General features: G+C 47.2%; 1 protein-coding gene across 4 annotated transcripts in view; it reads right to left on the bottom strand.

The window, feature by feature from the left end:
• Positions 1–16021, bottom strand: part of LOC307214660 (maestro heat-like repeat-containing protein family member 7) — a 73010-nt gene that overhangs the window by 2013 nt on the left and 54976 nt on the right. For all 4 annotated transcript variants that reach the window (XM_079973468.1, XM_079973467.1, XM_079973469.1 and 1 more), the window contains 6 exons: positions 13219–13383; positions 11118–11273; positions 8535–8657; positions 4227–4326; positions 2918–2983; positions 907–1460 (listed from right to left, as the gene is read on the bottom strand). In XM_079973468.1, the coding sequence (XP_079829594.1) occupies positions 1186–1460; positions 2918–2983; positions 4227–4326; positions 8535–8657; positions 11118–11273; positions 13219–13383 (885 nt within the window). In that variant the 3' untranslated portion in view covers positions 907–1185. The remainder of the gene's footprint in view (positions 1–906; positions 1461–2917; positions 2984–4226; positions 4327–8534; positions 8658–11117; positions 11274–13218; positions 13384–16021) is intronic.

The following is a 16021-nucleotide window of genomic DNA, read 5'->3' as shown; positions in this document are numbered from 1 at the left end:
TGGGCCGGAGCAAATGTCTATCTCAGAGGTGGCCAACATGGCGCCCTTGTCGGCCAATGGTGCGACGGATGATGGGAGTTGTATTCCAGATTTCTGATTTGATCCTGGAATATCCTGCTTTTCCTTAGGAAGGAGTGTTGGAGGGTTTGGAGCTATGTGACTCTTGAGCCAAGGAGATAAGTACCGTAACTAGACAACCTTTAGAAGACATCTGAAGGCAGCCCTGTCTAGGGAAGTTTTTTTTTAAAAAAAGTTTATTGTTTCATTATGTTTTTATATAGGTGGGAAGCCACCCAGATGCGTGGGGAATAATAATAATAATAATAATAATAATAGAAATATTAAAAATATATTTAGAAATGTCCAGTAGCACCTTAGAGACCAATTAAGTTTGTTTTTGGTATGAGCTTTCGTGTGCATGCACACTTCTTCATCTTTTAAATATATTTCTACTGCGTCAGACCAACACAGCTACCTACCTGAATAACAATAACAATAATAATAATAATAATTTTTTAAAAATTATAACCTGCCCATCTGGCTGTGTCTCCCCAGCCACTCTGGGCAGCCAACCAGAGCAAGTCTCTCCACTTCTGTGATTTCTAACAACTGGGATTCAGAATAATAATAATAATAATAATAATAATAATAATAATAATAATTTATATTCCACACATCTGGCTGAGAAATGTTAGAGGGTATTATTCCCAGGTTGGAGAAGGTTGGTTTAGGGCAATGGTTCTCAAAGTGGGCGGTAATCTCATCATCATAACCTTTTATCTGTTTATTAAATTTGTATATCACCCTATACCTGTAGATCTCACAACATTGTAAACGGAATGAAAATAAATGGGATCTCAATACCTGGCCCCATTTCACTCTTTCCTCCCCTTAATGGGCACTCACCGTGCAAGGCCATCCTGGTTCTATGGAGGAATGCAAGAGGAAGTCTTGATGGTTCGCACCACAGAACGTTCCCTGTTCCTGTCCTGCTGTGGACGCTGGCCGAATCCAGGCACGCTGAGCATCCTTCTCCCCCCGGCTCCTTTCTCCTTCTCCTTCCTTTCTGGTCCTCTTCCATCATCTGTGGCTCCGGTGCCTTTTCGACTGGGAACTGTGTGCAGGTCTCCTGAGCTTACGTCGAGCGCCTCCCAAGGGAGTTCAGGGGCATCTTGGTGGGTGGAATCAGGCCTGCCGGGTTGGCCCGAAACCTCTCTTCCTGGCAGCGCTGGGCACCAACCGGTGGGAGGTGGGGGAAGCGGGGTTCCACCGGTGCGTCAGGGCAGGATCCGGCGTGTCCCAGTGGCCCCGGTCAGAGGAGAGGCTGTCTTCGCCCTCCGAGCCAGAAAATCGGGGCGAGACGGCAGCCGAGACGCCACAGGCTTCCTGCACCATCCGGGTGGCTTGCAAGGCCGTCAGGCGGACGGAGGGGTCGTGATCCTGCCGCAGTTTGGAGAGCGCTGGAGCAAGGGAGAGAAAGGCAGGAGGACACACTTTGGACAAAGGCAGAAATGGAATGAACCCGGGGAGATAAAGCCCATGGCTGCCTGGTTTAAATTGTTGAATGGTCTCTTTAAATTTGAAGGTTCATTATTGTTCCACAAGTTGTGTATTTCTTTAAGGGCCAGAGCAAATAATATGACCTAGTTTTACAGCTGTGAAACAGTACAGCAGGTGCTGTTAAGCTATGTTAATTAAGCTGTTGGGTATAGTATATAAAGAGCAGCACGTAGATCTCTCAGTACCCTGGTGGTTCGGTTGGTGGATGGGTCGTGCTTATTGATATATTATAATTAATGTAAAAGGAGTTTTTGTTATTAAAACCTAGCTAAAGTTATTTTGCATTCCTTGTAATGTGTACCCCAGCAAGTGCTCTGCAGCGCAACTAATCTGCAAATAGCCAACATAAATTGCCATTGGTTTTGCTTGCTTTTTTGTCTCTCCTCTGGTTTTGCTTCATTTTTATAAGATTTGAGAATGCGAACCCCAAACCCAGGCCTTTACCCTAACCCTGACACAAACCGAAACCCTAACCCTAAACTTAAACCTAACCCCAACCCTAACCCTAACCCCTACAGTTAACCCTAACTCTAACCCAACCCTAATCCTAACCCTGACATAAACCTAACCCCAACCATAAATCTAACTCTAACCCTAACCCTAACCCCTACGGTTAACCCTAACTCTAACCCAACCCTAACCCTGACACAAACCTAATTCTAACCCTAACCCAACCCCAACCTCAACCATAACTCTAACCTTAACCGTAACCCTCTAACCCTAACCCCTAAACTTACCCCCACCGTTAACCGTAACCCTAACCCAACCCTAATCCTAACTCTGACATAAACCTAAGACTAAACCTATCCCCAACTATAACCCTAACCCTAACCCTCTAACCCTAACCCCTACTGTTAACCCCAACCCTAACCCAACCCTAACCATAATCCTAACCTTGACACAAACCTACCCCTACCCTTAAGCCTAACTCTGTCAATAACTCTAACTAACCATAACCCTCTAACCCTAACCCCTAACCTTAACTCCTACTGTTAACCCTAACCCTGGTTTAAATCTGCATTAGAATTTATGTTAATCTTAACTCCCTTCACATCATGCGTACACCATATGAACGGAGACATGGTGAGAATAAAATACGATACAATTAGATAAATTAAAACAGAATGAGTGTGTGGCATCTTATGGATTGTATTTTTGCACTTCAGCGTAAGCTGCAAGGACCATATGCCTCCTTATTCGTAAATGATATCAAATCAAAACATATGGCATAGAACCTTCTCTTTGTTTTTTAACTAGACATGCTAGAGACAGTCTTTAATTTGCAAGTCTCCCTGGAGCTAGGAGTTCATGTCGTCATCATGCAAAGGGGCTTGAGTCCCGCAGTGTTGTTACTTACAGAGGAATATCAAGTCCTTTTTTTCCTGAGTGATGGCAACTGGCTCTGCACACTGGGCAACACAACCTGAAAGACAGGAAGTCCGTGAGCCTCTCAGGAAGTCACACGTTTCCCGCGAGCATCCCGCCTCCTTTGCGCTGGGACTAGAAAGACCACCAGGGACAGAGAGGAGAGGCAGCTCAAGGCTGCCTAGACCACGGACACATTGTGTGACCTCAAACAATTCACTCATTTTCCCTTTTAATTTTAAATGGTTAATTTTGTTCCGGCAGGTATATAGCATCAGGTAAGAGGAAAAAGGAGAACAATATAATATAATATAATATAATATAATATAATATAATATAATATAATATAATATAATATAATATAATATAATATAATATAATATAATACAACATAACATTATAATAATAATTTATTTATACCCTGCCCATCTGGCTGGGTATCCCCAGCCACTCTGGGTGGCTTCCAACAAAAGATTAAATATACATTAAAATATCAGTCATTAAAAACTTCCCTAAACAGGGCTGCCTTCAGATGTCTTCTAAAAGTCAAATGGTTGTTTATTTCCTTCACATCCAACGGGATGGCATTCCACAGGGTGGGAACCACAACTGAGCAGGCCCTCTGCCTGGTTCCCTGTAACCTCACTTTTTGCAGGCAGGGAACCGCCAGAAGGCCCTCGGCGCTGGACCTCAGTGTCTGGGCTGAACAATGGGGGTGGAGATGCTCCTTCAGGTCTACTGGGCCAAGCCGTTTAGGGCTTTCAAGGTCAGCACCAACACTTTGAATTGTGCTCAGAAATGTAGAGGGAGCCAATGTAGGTCTTTCAGGACTGGTGTTATATGATCTCGGCGGCCGCTCCTAGCCATCAGTCTAGCTGCCGCATTCTGGATTAACTGCAGTTTCTGGGTCACCTTTAAAGGTAGCCCCACATAGAGTGCATTGCAGTAGTCCAAGCGGGAGATAACCAGAGCATGCACCACTCTGGCAAGACAGTCTGTGGGCAGGGAGGGTCTCATCCTGCGTACCAGATGGAGCTGGTAGACAGCTGCCCTGGATACAGAATTGACCTGCGCCTCCATGGACAGCTGTGAGTCCAAAATGACTCTCAGGCTGCGCACCTGGTCCTTCAGGGGCACAGTTACCCCATTCAGGATCAGGGAGTCCCCACACCCGCCCGCCTCCTGTCCCCCCAAAACAGTACTTCTGTCTTGTCAGGATTCAGCCTCAATCTGTTAGCGCCATCCATCCTCCAACCGCCTTCAACTAGTGATTAAAGGAATAGGGCCACTATTTTGCTCACCAAGAAAGATGGCAGCTGCTCTCCGGATCGAGACCTGAGGGCACTGAAGGTGGTCCAGACATTGGAGCAAGATGGCAGGGATGGTCTTGACCTTCCAGGACTAGCAACGTAAAGAGGAATGTTAAGAACATAAGCAGAGGCTGCTGGATCAAGCCAATGGCCCATCTAGACGAGCCATCTGTCCTCACAGTGGCCAACATGATGCCTCTGTTGTGGAATTCTACTCCTATTGATCCAGAGCAGAACTCCATTGTATAGTTTTTTATTTTCATTATTAAAAATTTTATTTTTTACCAACAACCAAACACAAACAGTGAAACCCCCCCAGGCAGCTGATACATTGGGTATACATAATCAATAATAACATATTCAAATCAACCATATGTACAGTTTTATATACGTTAACACTCTTCCATCCACAAGGTTTATTTAACTTTTAACATTTTAATTGCCGCAAATTGTTCAAACCTACCTAAATACATTAGGGACGCAGGTGGCGCTGTGGGTTAAAGCCTCAGCGCCTAGGGCTTGCCGATCGAAAGGTCGGCGGTTCGAATCCCTGCGGCGGGGTGCGCTCCCGCTGCTCGGTCCCAGCGCCTGCCAACCTAGCAGTTCGAAAGCACCTCCGGGTGCAAGTAGATAAATAGGGACCGCTTACCAGCGGGAAGGTAAACGGCGTTTCCGTGTGCAGCTCTGGCTCGCCAGAGCAGCGATGTCACGCTGGCCACGTGACCCGGAAGTGTCTCCGGACAGCGCTGGCCCCTGGCCTCTTAAGTGAGATGGGCGCACAACCCCAGAGTCTGTCAAGACTGGCCTGTACGGGCAGGGGTACCTTTACCTTTACCTTACCTAAATACAGGTGAAACTCGGAAAATTAGAATATCGTGGAAAAGTTCATTTATTTCAGTAATTCAACTTAAAAGGTGAAACTAATATATGAGATAGACTCGTGACATACAAAGCAAGATATGTCAAGCCTTTATTTGTTATAATTGTGATGATTATGGGGTACAGCTGATGAAAACCCCAAATTAACAATCTCAGAAAATTAGAATATTAAATGAAATAAACAAAACAAGGATTGCAAATAGAGAAATATTGGACCTCTGAGAAGTAGAAGCATGCATATGTACTCAGTACTTGGTTTGGGCCCCTTTTGCATCAATTACTGCCTCAATGTGGCGTGGCATGGATGCTATCAGCCTGTGGCACTGCTGAGGTGTTATGGAAGACCAGGATGCTTCAATAGCAGCCTTCAGCTCTTCTGCATTGCTCGGTCTCATGTCTCTCATCTTTCTCTTGGCAATGTCCCAAAGATTCTCTATGGGGTTCAGGTCAGGAGAGTTTGCTGGCCAATCAAGCACAGTAATCCCATGGGAATTGAACCAGGTTTTGGTACTTTTGGCAGTGTGGGCAGGTGCCAAAGTCCTGCTGGAAAATGAAGTCAGCATCCCCATAAAGCTCGTCTGTGGAAGGAAGCATGAAGCTCCAAAATCTCCTGGTAGACAGATGCGTTGGCCCTGGACTTAATGAAGCACAGTGGACCAACACCAGCTGATGACATGGCTCCCCAAATCAACACTTCACACTGGACTTCAAGAATTTGGCACTGGAAACTTCACACTGGACTTCAAGCATCTGACATTGTGTGCCTCCCCATTCTTCCTCCAGACTCTGGGTCCTTGGTTTCCAAATGGGATGCAAAAGTTGCTCTCATCAGAAAAGAGGACTAGTTCTTTTCTTCTTCTTCTTCTTTAGCCTAGGCAAGATTCTCCTGACGTTGTTTCCTGTTCAGGAGCGGCTTGACAAGAGGAGTACAACATTTGAAGCCCATCTCCAGGATCCGTCTGTGTGGTGGCTCTTGATGCACTAACTCCAGCCTCAGTCCACTCCTTGTGAAAGTCCCCAACACATTTGAATGGTCTTTTCCCGACAATCCACTCCAGGCTGCGGTCATCCCTGCTGCTTGTACACCTTTTTCTTCCACACTTTCCCCTTCTGCATAACTTTCCATTAATGTGCTTTGATACAACACTTTGGGAACATCCAACTTCTTCTGCAATTACAGTTTGAGGCTTTCCCCTCCTTTTGGAGGGTCTCAATGATGGCTTTCTGCACAACTGTCAGGTCAGCAGCCTTCCCCAGGATTGTGCTTCCAACTGAACCAGACTGAGAGTCCATTTAAAGGCTCAGGAACCCATTGCAGGTGTTATGGATTGAATAGCTACTGCACCTTTTCACAATATTCTAATTTTCTGAGATTGTTAATTTGGGGTTTTTATCAGCTGTACCCCATGGTCATCACAGTTATAACAAATAAAGGCTTGGCATATCTTGCTTTGCATGTCATGAGTCTATCTCATATATTAGTTTCACCTTTTAAGTTGAATTACTGAAATAAATGAACTTTTCCACGATATTCTAATTTTCCAAGTTTCACCTGTAATTCAATATCTTCTCAAACCAATCCTCCTCTTTCTCACTGACCTTAAACCCTTTCATTCTGTGTATCTTCACAGTTAGATATTCTAAAATTATAATATTATTCAGTTTCTTCCTCCATTGGTTCACCCCTAGCTCTTCTGCATTTTTCCAGTTACTCGCTATAACCTGTCTGGCTGCAGTTACCATCAATTTTACCCATTTACATTCCTCTTTTGTTTTTAACTCGGTGCTACTCAGACTAAGAAGAACCATTAATTTAGATATTCCCACCTTCCTACCTATTCCCGATATTTCTATACCAACCTGTTTCCAAAATTCATTAACGGACAATCCCACCACATATGGCTCCAACATATAGTTAGCAGAGTAAAAACTTAAACATGTTGCAGGATTCCCCCCCCCCCAAAAAAAAAAATAAAAAAAAATAGACCAGAGGCAATTGTATTTCATCCGGCAGAGATTTACCGCTTCTGAAGGCAAATGAGCATAATGGTCACAAATCCAAAACATTCAGGATTGGCACTGGCCATAAGAAATCCAGTTGCAGCAGACTTAACTTAAACTTTCAATAACTTATTATAAGTCTAAACCTTAACGCTATATACAGAACATCACACCAGAAGGAAAAGAGATCAGAGAAAGTGAAACCTAGGCTCCTTCTGGCCTATTATAGCCAGCATGACCTTGACAGAAAAAGATAACAGAACCAGTTTAAGCCCGCTATATTCAGCTTCTCGGAAGGTATAACCCAAACATCATGAACCTTGAAATAATAATAATTAAAAAATGTCCAGCAGCACCTTAGAGACCAACTAAGTTTGTTTTGGGTACAGTATAAGCTTTCATGTGCATGCACACTTCTTCAGATACCACGAAATCAGATTGCATGCACACGAAAGCTTATACGTACCCAGAACAAACTTAGTTGGTCTCTATTCCCCCCCCAATTTTTTTATTAGTTTTCACAATATTATAAACAAACAAACAAACAAACACACAAAACAGACAAACATAAATCATAGCCTTCTTGAAAATTACAGTTATTAACTTTGTTAAGTGACTTCCTCACTTCCCCTTGGTTGAATTTCATTGCATGACCTTTTAACGGTTTTCCAAATCCCAATTTTTATGAAATTTAACTTAAACATTAACATCCTTAGATCTTCACCTTATGGAATTAAACATATTAATTCATCACTTAACATAACTTAGTTGGTCTCTAAGGTGCTACTGGGCATTTTTCTTTTTATTTCGACTGTGTCAGACCAACACGGCTACCTACCGGAATCTAGAACCATGAAACTTCTGCTTGTTTCTTTCACACAGAGAAGCTTCCAGAACATAGCTGTCAACTTTTCCCTTTTCTTGCATGGAATCCTATTCGGAATAAGGGAATTTCCCTTAAAAAAGGGAAACTTTGACAGCTATGTTCCAGAACCCTCTTGAATTAAGTAGAATAGGAAAGATCTCTACACATCAGTTCGATACTTTCTGCACTAGGAAATGCAAACTGACAGCCTCAAGGGGAAACCTGCAAACAGGATTTGAACACAAGACCCCTTTGCCCCCTGAGATTCCCAGCAACTGGTATTTAGAGGCATAAACTGGACTCAGTGAACTGAGAGTTTTTACAAAATCTGGAATGTGTGGTCGAAATATTTGAAAGGGCCAAACCAGGAATCCTAGAAACTGAATACCAAAAATTGTGGGATCCAGAAAGACTTGAGGGGATTTGCAGAGATAGAATCTGAAATTGAAATGGGGGTACTTGCCATTTTTTGACTTGTCTCCCACCTGGCTCTACGGGGGGAAATTTGGAGCACACCCTGCCAAGCCGTTGCTAGACAAAGGCTGGTGACTTACGATTTGCCGGCAGAGGGTCTCTGCGATCTGAGGGTGGTCGTGCCAAGCCTTCTTGCTGTTAATCTTCTTCGGGAGGGACCAGCCCAGGAAGCGGAAACACCTGGCGAGGGCATCCTGGCAACCCTGCCGTGGGGAGTCAAAAGGGGCGACAAGGGTCAGTCAGGGAGAGGGCAGGTCAATGGCAACAGCGACCGCCAAGCTGGCAACCTCTGCCTCTGCTCACAACCATCCTGACCTCCATTTCCATCCCCTACGTTGTCTTCCTCATTTTAATTTTCAATTTGTATTAACATTTGTAAATTGTGACCGGGGGTAAATTGAACACACATTTTTTAAAAAATTGTTTTGGGGTGGGAGAGCATAGAAATCATATGATGTCTTTAGAAGACATCTGAAGGCAGCCCTGTTTAGGGAAGCTTTTAATGTTTGATGTATTACAGTATTTTAATATTTTTTTTTTTTTGGAAGCCACCCAGAGTGGCTGGGGAAGCCCAGCCAGATGGGCGGGGTATAAATAATAAATTATTATTATTATGATGTAACATTAAGATCCAGGAGGAGAAGCCGAAAAGCACTTCCTGCATCTTTCCATAAAAATTTCCATAAAATTTTTTTCCATAAAAATTAAAATAAAAATATTTTTTTTATTATTTATACCTTGCTCATCTGGCTGGGTTTCCCCAGCCACTCTGGGCGGCTTCTAACAAAATATTAAAAATACGATACACTGGTCCATGAAGCACAGGGAAATCGGATTCTGCAAACTCAGAGCAAGGAAAGGTTGGGTTCAGTGGTAGGACATTTGCTTGGCATGCAGAAGGTCCCAGGTTCAACGGCATCTCTGGGTCGGACTAGGAATGTCCCCTGTTTGAGATCTTAAGACAGCTGCTTCCAGTCAGTGCAGACATTACTGAGCTAGATGGACCCAAGTCATAGCTGTCAACTTACAGATTTGAAAATAAGGGACCAGCAGCCTCGACAATAAGGGATCAGTAGCCAAAATAAGGGATTTTAGTCAACCAGCAGAAGTACGAAGTTAAAAGGGACCAGATAATTTTGGAGAGCAGCGCCTGTTTTTAGCCCTTTGTTTCCAGAGGTTGCTGCTCAAGACACCAGCCGATGAAACACTGCAATGAAATAACTACAAGCAGCAACCACTTTTCGCGCAAAACGAAGTCCAAGCTACGAAGATGCTGCTGCCGTTCTGTATCTTTTCTCTCGTGCTCCATCTGTAGCTCTCAGTTCCATCAGGTGAGGCGGGGGGGGGGGGAATAGCGCCCGAAGTAAACCCGCAGATCAGACCATCTATGCTAGTCTACCACTACAAATCTAGGGGAGAAGCGCTTGCGGTCCTTCCCTTGTAGCCCTTGGAACACCTGCCCGCGCCTCCTCTTCCTCTTCCTCTTCCTCTTCCTCTTCCTCTTCCTCTTCCTCTTCCTCTTCCTCCTCTCTCTGAACTGCTTTCTCGCTCTCCTCTCAAGGCTCCTCAGCAATTCATAGGGCGCATCAGGCTGCCCATCTCATCCAGGTCCTTCGGCGGCGCAGCTGCAATACGGCCGAGCGGGGGCAACGGGCAGAGGGGAGGCCCCAGGCAGAGTCGCTCAGTTCGGCGGCCACGAGGAGGATGGCGGTGGACAGGCCCGAGGCTCCCACCAGTCCCAGCGAGGAGGGGTTCCCGGGGGCCGAGGCTGGTGAGAGGAGGCCAGAGGGGGGTGCAGCGGCGTAGCGTGGGTTGTCAGCACCCGGGGCAAGGCAAGTAATTTGCGCCCCCTAACCCGGGGCAAGGCAAGTAATTTGCGCCCCCTAACCCGGGGCCAGGCAAGTAATTTGCGCCCCCTAACCCGGGGCAAGGCAAGTAATTTGCGCCCCTAACCCCTAACCTGCCGCCGCTGCCAGCTTCTTCTTGCTGCTGCCTGGGCTGGGGTATTTACGTTAAGGTAGCCACGGCGGCGGCGGCGGGTCCGTGTCAGGTGATCTGAGGCGAGTTGCCGCTGGCGCTGCCACCCAAACGACGCCACTTGCCCGGAGGAGGAGGGCAGAGAGGCGAGGAAAATGCAACATGGCCCAGCAGCAGCAGCAGCGGGGCTGTGAGGAGGGGCTGCCTGGTGCGCCCTCCGCGGCCCTGACGCACGGCGAGCGCTGAGAGCCGCTGCCTGCCGGACGCCTTCAGCCTGGACGCGCGCACAGCTCGTCGGTTCCGCGAGACATGGGGCTCTGCTACAGCCTGCGCCCGAGGCTCTTTGGCGACTCTGGAGGCGGCAAGCGCGGCCCCCCCAGATGTTGCGCCCGGTGCGGCCGGCCCTCCCTGCACCCTCCACGCTACGCCACTGGGGAGGTGGGCCGGGCAGCCAAGCAACACAGTTGGATCCTTCCTCCTCCCTGGCCGGCCGGCAGGGAGGGAGGGAGGGAGAGGAGCCGGTTCCTTTGAAACCCGGGAAATTTAAGGGACATCATCAATCTGGGACAGCAGCGGGACACGGCGCTGGGATAAGGGAGTTTCCCGCCAAATAAGGGACGGTTGACAGCTATGACCCATGGTCCTGACTCAGGGTAAGGCAACTGCATCCTCTGTTCCTTACTCACCTTCACCACCTCGGGCTCCTCGTCTTGCAGGTGAAGGAGCAGCGGGAGCAGACTCTGGGTCACCTGCTCTTGGATAAGGTACTTCTCCTTCTTCTTGACCATGTTGGGCAGCTCAGCAAACAGGGCAATGGCGGAATTGCGGGTCCTGGCCTCTGCCTGTGGGCAACAGAGGCTGCTTCATGTGGGTGAGTCTTCAAACTTCAGAGCTTGGCTGAAAGCATGGGTTGATCAAATGGGGAGGTCCCACAAGCCTTGAGAAGGGAGAAACCTGCCACTCTGACTGCCCCTAGCCCTTGCTGACTGAAATATACCCGGAGTCGAGTGTGAATTTTGTTGTGTATTGAAGTTCTCACCCTGGCCACCAGGGGGTGTTGTGTATATAGTTCTCACTCAGGTCCACATAAGTTAATTTAGGCAGGAAACCCTGGGCTGTTATTGTTACAATGTTGACAGCTGGCTGCCTATAAAAGCAGGCCAGCTGAGCTGTTCAGTTCAGTTCAGTTCCAGCTTACTAATAAAGAGCTACTTGGAGAAATCTCTGTGTTGCCTGCTTTGTTCACCCACTGCTTAATAAATTTCACGCTCTTTATTCAGCTCGTAGTAGCAATGAATGAAACTTCCCCCAAAATGTCTAGCTATATATATACATTATTTACACAATGGGCCCCGCGTGATTGGCTAATTCCAGGCTGCTCCTGCAGGCCAATCAGGTTGCTGATTCACTTCCACCTGGAGCTGGATTGGGTGGCTCCTGCGGACCAATCAGACTGCTGCATTCTGGATCCTATTGAGCTAAGATTCAGCTCAGTACATAACACTGACCATGTCTCCAGCCTTCAATTCCTACATTTCACCCTCACTGACCAACCACATGAACCTCATTATTTGACCCCCACTGCCCAGATCTTTGAGCAGGGGGGGAGTTTAGCTCTGCCCTCTTCCCACCCTTGCCCTCAACCCATTCCCCAGCCCGGCTTTACGCGGGATGTAATCCACTGGGGCAGTCAAGTACAACATTCCTTGTTTTGCTAGAGTGGACATGCAGGGGGTGTTGGTCCAGCCAGTCGAGCTTCCTGTTACACCTGGCTGGACATACTTCCTTTGCATGTGACCGATAGGTGAGTGTGACCTTTCCAGATCTGGTAAAAGGCCAAGTCATGTAGCCATCTTCCCTTCTTTTTCGTCCTGCCTGCTTTCTGCTTCACCTGGACCACACTGCTGGCTCTCTCAGCCAGCAGTCCCTGGGCTATCTCCCATATGGGGTAAACCTATTTGTACATATTTGCAACCTTAAGCCTAAAGCCTGCCTTCAGGGATCAATCACACTGTGCTCTTCCTGATTGTGAGTAAACTTCTTTTTGTTACTTATGAACAAGACTGTTGTGTCTCTATTCTTTTAGGGTTTTGTTATATACTGAGTTGAATAGGATCCAAAATGCAGCAGTCTGATTGATCCCAGAACAATGCAGCAGTCTGATTGGTCTGCAGGAGCCACCCAATCCAGCTCTAGGTGGAAGTGAATCCACAACCTGATTGGCCTACAGGAGAATCCCGGAATTAGCCAATCACGTGCAGCCCATTGTGTAAATAATGTATATAAAGCAGATATTTTGGGGGAACTTCCATTCCTCCTTGCCACTATGAGCTGAATAAAGAGCATGAAATCTACTCTTGACTCCAAGTATATTTCAGGATCCAAGGGATATTACCAGGAACATATCCCAATCTGGGCAAGCCAGATTGAACTGCTTATTGTTTCAAGAGACTCACGCGAGTCTGCAACCAGCTTCCAGCTATGTAATAGGGGAATGCGCTCTGCTACTTGCTAGTGCGAGTTAGGAAGGATAATATTAATCAACATATCCTCTCCTGTTACCCACAACGTTCCCTCACCTTATGGGTCTCGCACTGACCCAGGCTCTCCATTTTCAGGGCTAATGGAGGGCACATAGCCAAGCCACCAGGGATTGGAGGGAGAAGGGGACAAAGAGAGCCCAGAAAACAGAAGTAGGGGGCCCGATGGGACCATGGAGAGTTCTGGGGTCACAGGGCAGTGGGAGGCACACCCCGGATTGGAAAGTAACCTCCCCCAAATTCTTACGTTGCTGAACAAAGGAAGCAGCTTCTCAGCCAGGCTGACAATGTCGCTCCTCTGCATGAACTTCAAAAGATTCTGGATGGCCGTGATGCCCTCAGCGACAACCACACCGTCTGCCTCTTCCAAGCTGCCCAAGAGCGTTGGCATGAGGGTCTTGACCTCCTCCACCTGCAAACAGGAAGCAGATGAACATCACTCCCTTCCCCAAGCTTCTTCTGGACAGAAAGCTGACTCTTGGGTCTCTAGATAATGTGGGGTGTGCCATCAATGTAGCAGACAAGTACAACACTTCTTGTTTGCCCAGAGTGGACACACAGGGGAATGTTGCTCCAGCCAGGAGGACTTCCTGTCACACCTAGTCTGGAGCATCCTCCCCCCCCCCACATGTGACCAGGTAGATGGCCATGACCCTGGGAGACCCCATAAAAGGGCTGTTCCTGCAGCCATCTTCCCTTCTTCCTCGCTTTATTCCATCTTGATTCCTTTTGCTGTCTGCTGGCTCTCAGCCAGCAGCACATAGGCTCATTCCCGTATGGCAGGGATGTCCAACAGGTCGATCGTGATCTACTGGTAGATCCCCATGAGGTTTTGGTAGATCGTGGTCAATCTCTGGCTCCCTTTCCTTAGTGTCGCTAAAACTGACTCCTGCCCCACCCCCTCGTCCCGCCCTCCATTGTTGTATGATTTCTGGAAGGGAAGATGGAGATTTCTCTGTGCTGCTGTTTTGATCCACAACAATCTTTTTGTTAGTGACTTTACCCCTTTGCCCCTTGCCTTTAACCCCCCAATAGAACTTTCCCCCCCAAAAAAGTTATTTTTTTAACTTCCCCAAAAACGGGGCTCCTCTCTTCCCTAAAAAAGGCTCAACAACTTTGAGCTGAACCCACCACCAAAACGGGGGTAGATCACTGCCAGTTTTTAATTCTGAAAGTTGATCGCAGTCTCTTGAGAGTTGGCCACCCCTACCATATGGGATGGACTCAAACTCTCTTCTGTAACTACAAGCTAAAGCCTGCTTTCCAGATTGAATTGTGAACTGAATGTAAGTAAATTTCTTGTTACTTTTAAGAGAAGACTGTTGTGTCTTTATTCTTTTAAAGAGGGGTTAAATGGGAATTTAATAGAAGAAGAAGAAGAAGAAGAAGAAGAAGAAGAAGAAGAAGAAGAAGAAGAAGAAGAAGCCGCCAGACTGGATTGCTTAACTCAAGAGATTCAAACGAATCTACCAGATTGCTTCCTTCCTGCAATATATAGGGGAATGTGCTCTGCTACCAGCTCACTAGCGTGAGTGAGGAAGGATAATAAGGACCAGTGTGAGTGTGGAAGGTCGGCGGTTTGAATCCCTGCGACAGGGTGAGCTCCCGTTGCTTGGTCCCAGCTCCTGCCAACCTAGCAGTTCGAAAGCACAAAGTGCAAGTAGATAAATAGGTACCGCTCTGGCGGGAAGGTAAACAGCATTTCCGTGCACTGCTCTGGTTTCGCCAGAAGCAGTTTAGTCATGCTGGCCACATGACCTGGAAAAACTGTCTGCGGAGTGGCCAAACACCAGCTCCCTCGGCCAGTAAAGCGAGATGAGCGCCACAACCCCAGAGTCGTTCGCGACTGGACTTAACTGTGAGGGGTCCTTTACTTTTTTAAATTATGCCCTGCTTCCCCTCTCCGTGATGGAGCTGCTGAAAGCGGCTTGCGAGACAAGGAGAGCAAGCAGGAAAGGGGCCACGATCCATTCGCCAAGATCACAAATTGTCGAGCAGAAAAACAGCAGGGAAAGACCAAAGCACAAAGAAGATAATTGGGGATCAATGCCCTAAGCAGAAAACTTGTTTAGACAGCAATATTCTCAACTGCGGATGGAAAGCAGATAAAGAGGCAGTGGCAGGGAGTTCCACAGGTGGGACACCGTTGCAGAAAAGGCACTTTCAACCTGTCGCCACCAGCCTTCCTGCAGAAGGTGGCATCTCATGCACTTGATATCTCTCTGGCCTGGTACAGGAAGGCTGTGGTTACTGTATTTTTCGCTCTATAGGACGCACTTTTTCCACTCCAAAAATTATGGGGAAATGTGTGTGCATCCTGTGGAGTGAATGCAGGCTCCTTGGCTTCAGCGATAGCAACGCGAAGCCTCCGAAGCCCAGAGGGAGCACTGCCTCCGCACTCCGGAGGCTTTGCGTTGCTTTCGCTGAAGCCTTCGGAGCGCAGCACGAGTTTCCGCTGCGCTCCACAGGCTTTGGGTGAACGCACCTTGAACGCACAGAATGCTCCTTGTTTTAGAGGGGGAGAACAAGAAAAAAAATTCTCCCCCTCTCTGCGCAGCACCCCTTCAGCAAAGCAGGAGGAGAAATGGAAGGGGCTCCGTTTCTCCTGCCGCTTCGCTGAAGGGGCGCTGAGCAGAGAGGGGGAGAATTTTTTTTCTTGTTCTCCCCCTCTAAAACAAGGTGCGTCCTATGGTCGGGCGCGTCCTATAGAGCGAAAAATATGGTACAGTGGTACCTCGCAAGACGAATGCCTCGAAAGACGAAAAACTCGCAAAACGAAAGAGTTTTTCGTTTTTTGAGTTGCTTCGCAAGACGGATTTCCCTATGGGCTTGCTTCGCAAGACGAAAACGTCTTGCAAGTTTCTGTTTCCTTTGTCTTGCAAGTTTGTTTCCTTTTTCTTAAAACCGTGCATTCACTTCGAGGAGCAACTCATAGCACGCGGTGTGGTAGCCTTTTTTGAGGCTTTTGAAGACTTTGGTGATTTTTGAAGCTTTTCCAAAGTCCGTGCTTCGCAAGACGGAAAAATCGCAAGACGGAAAAACTCGCGGAA

Source organism: Podarcis cretensis, assembly GCF_951804945.1.
Source record: "Podarcis cretensis genome assembly, chromosome: 4".
Classification (NCBI taxonomy): domain Eukaryota; kingdom Metazoa; phylum Chordata; class Lepidosauria; order Squamata; family Lacertidae; genus Podarcis; species Podarcis cretensis.
Note: the sequence above shows the minus strand (reverse complement) of the source record. Positions and strands in the feature narration are given on the sequence as shown.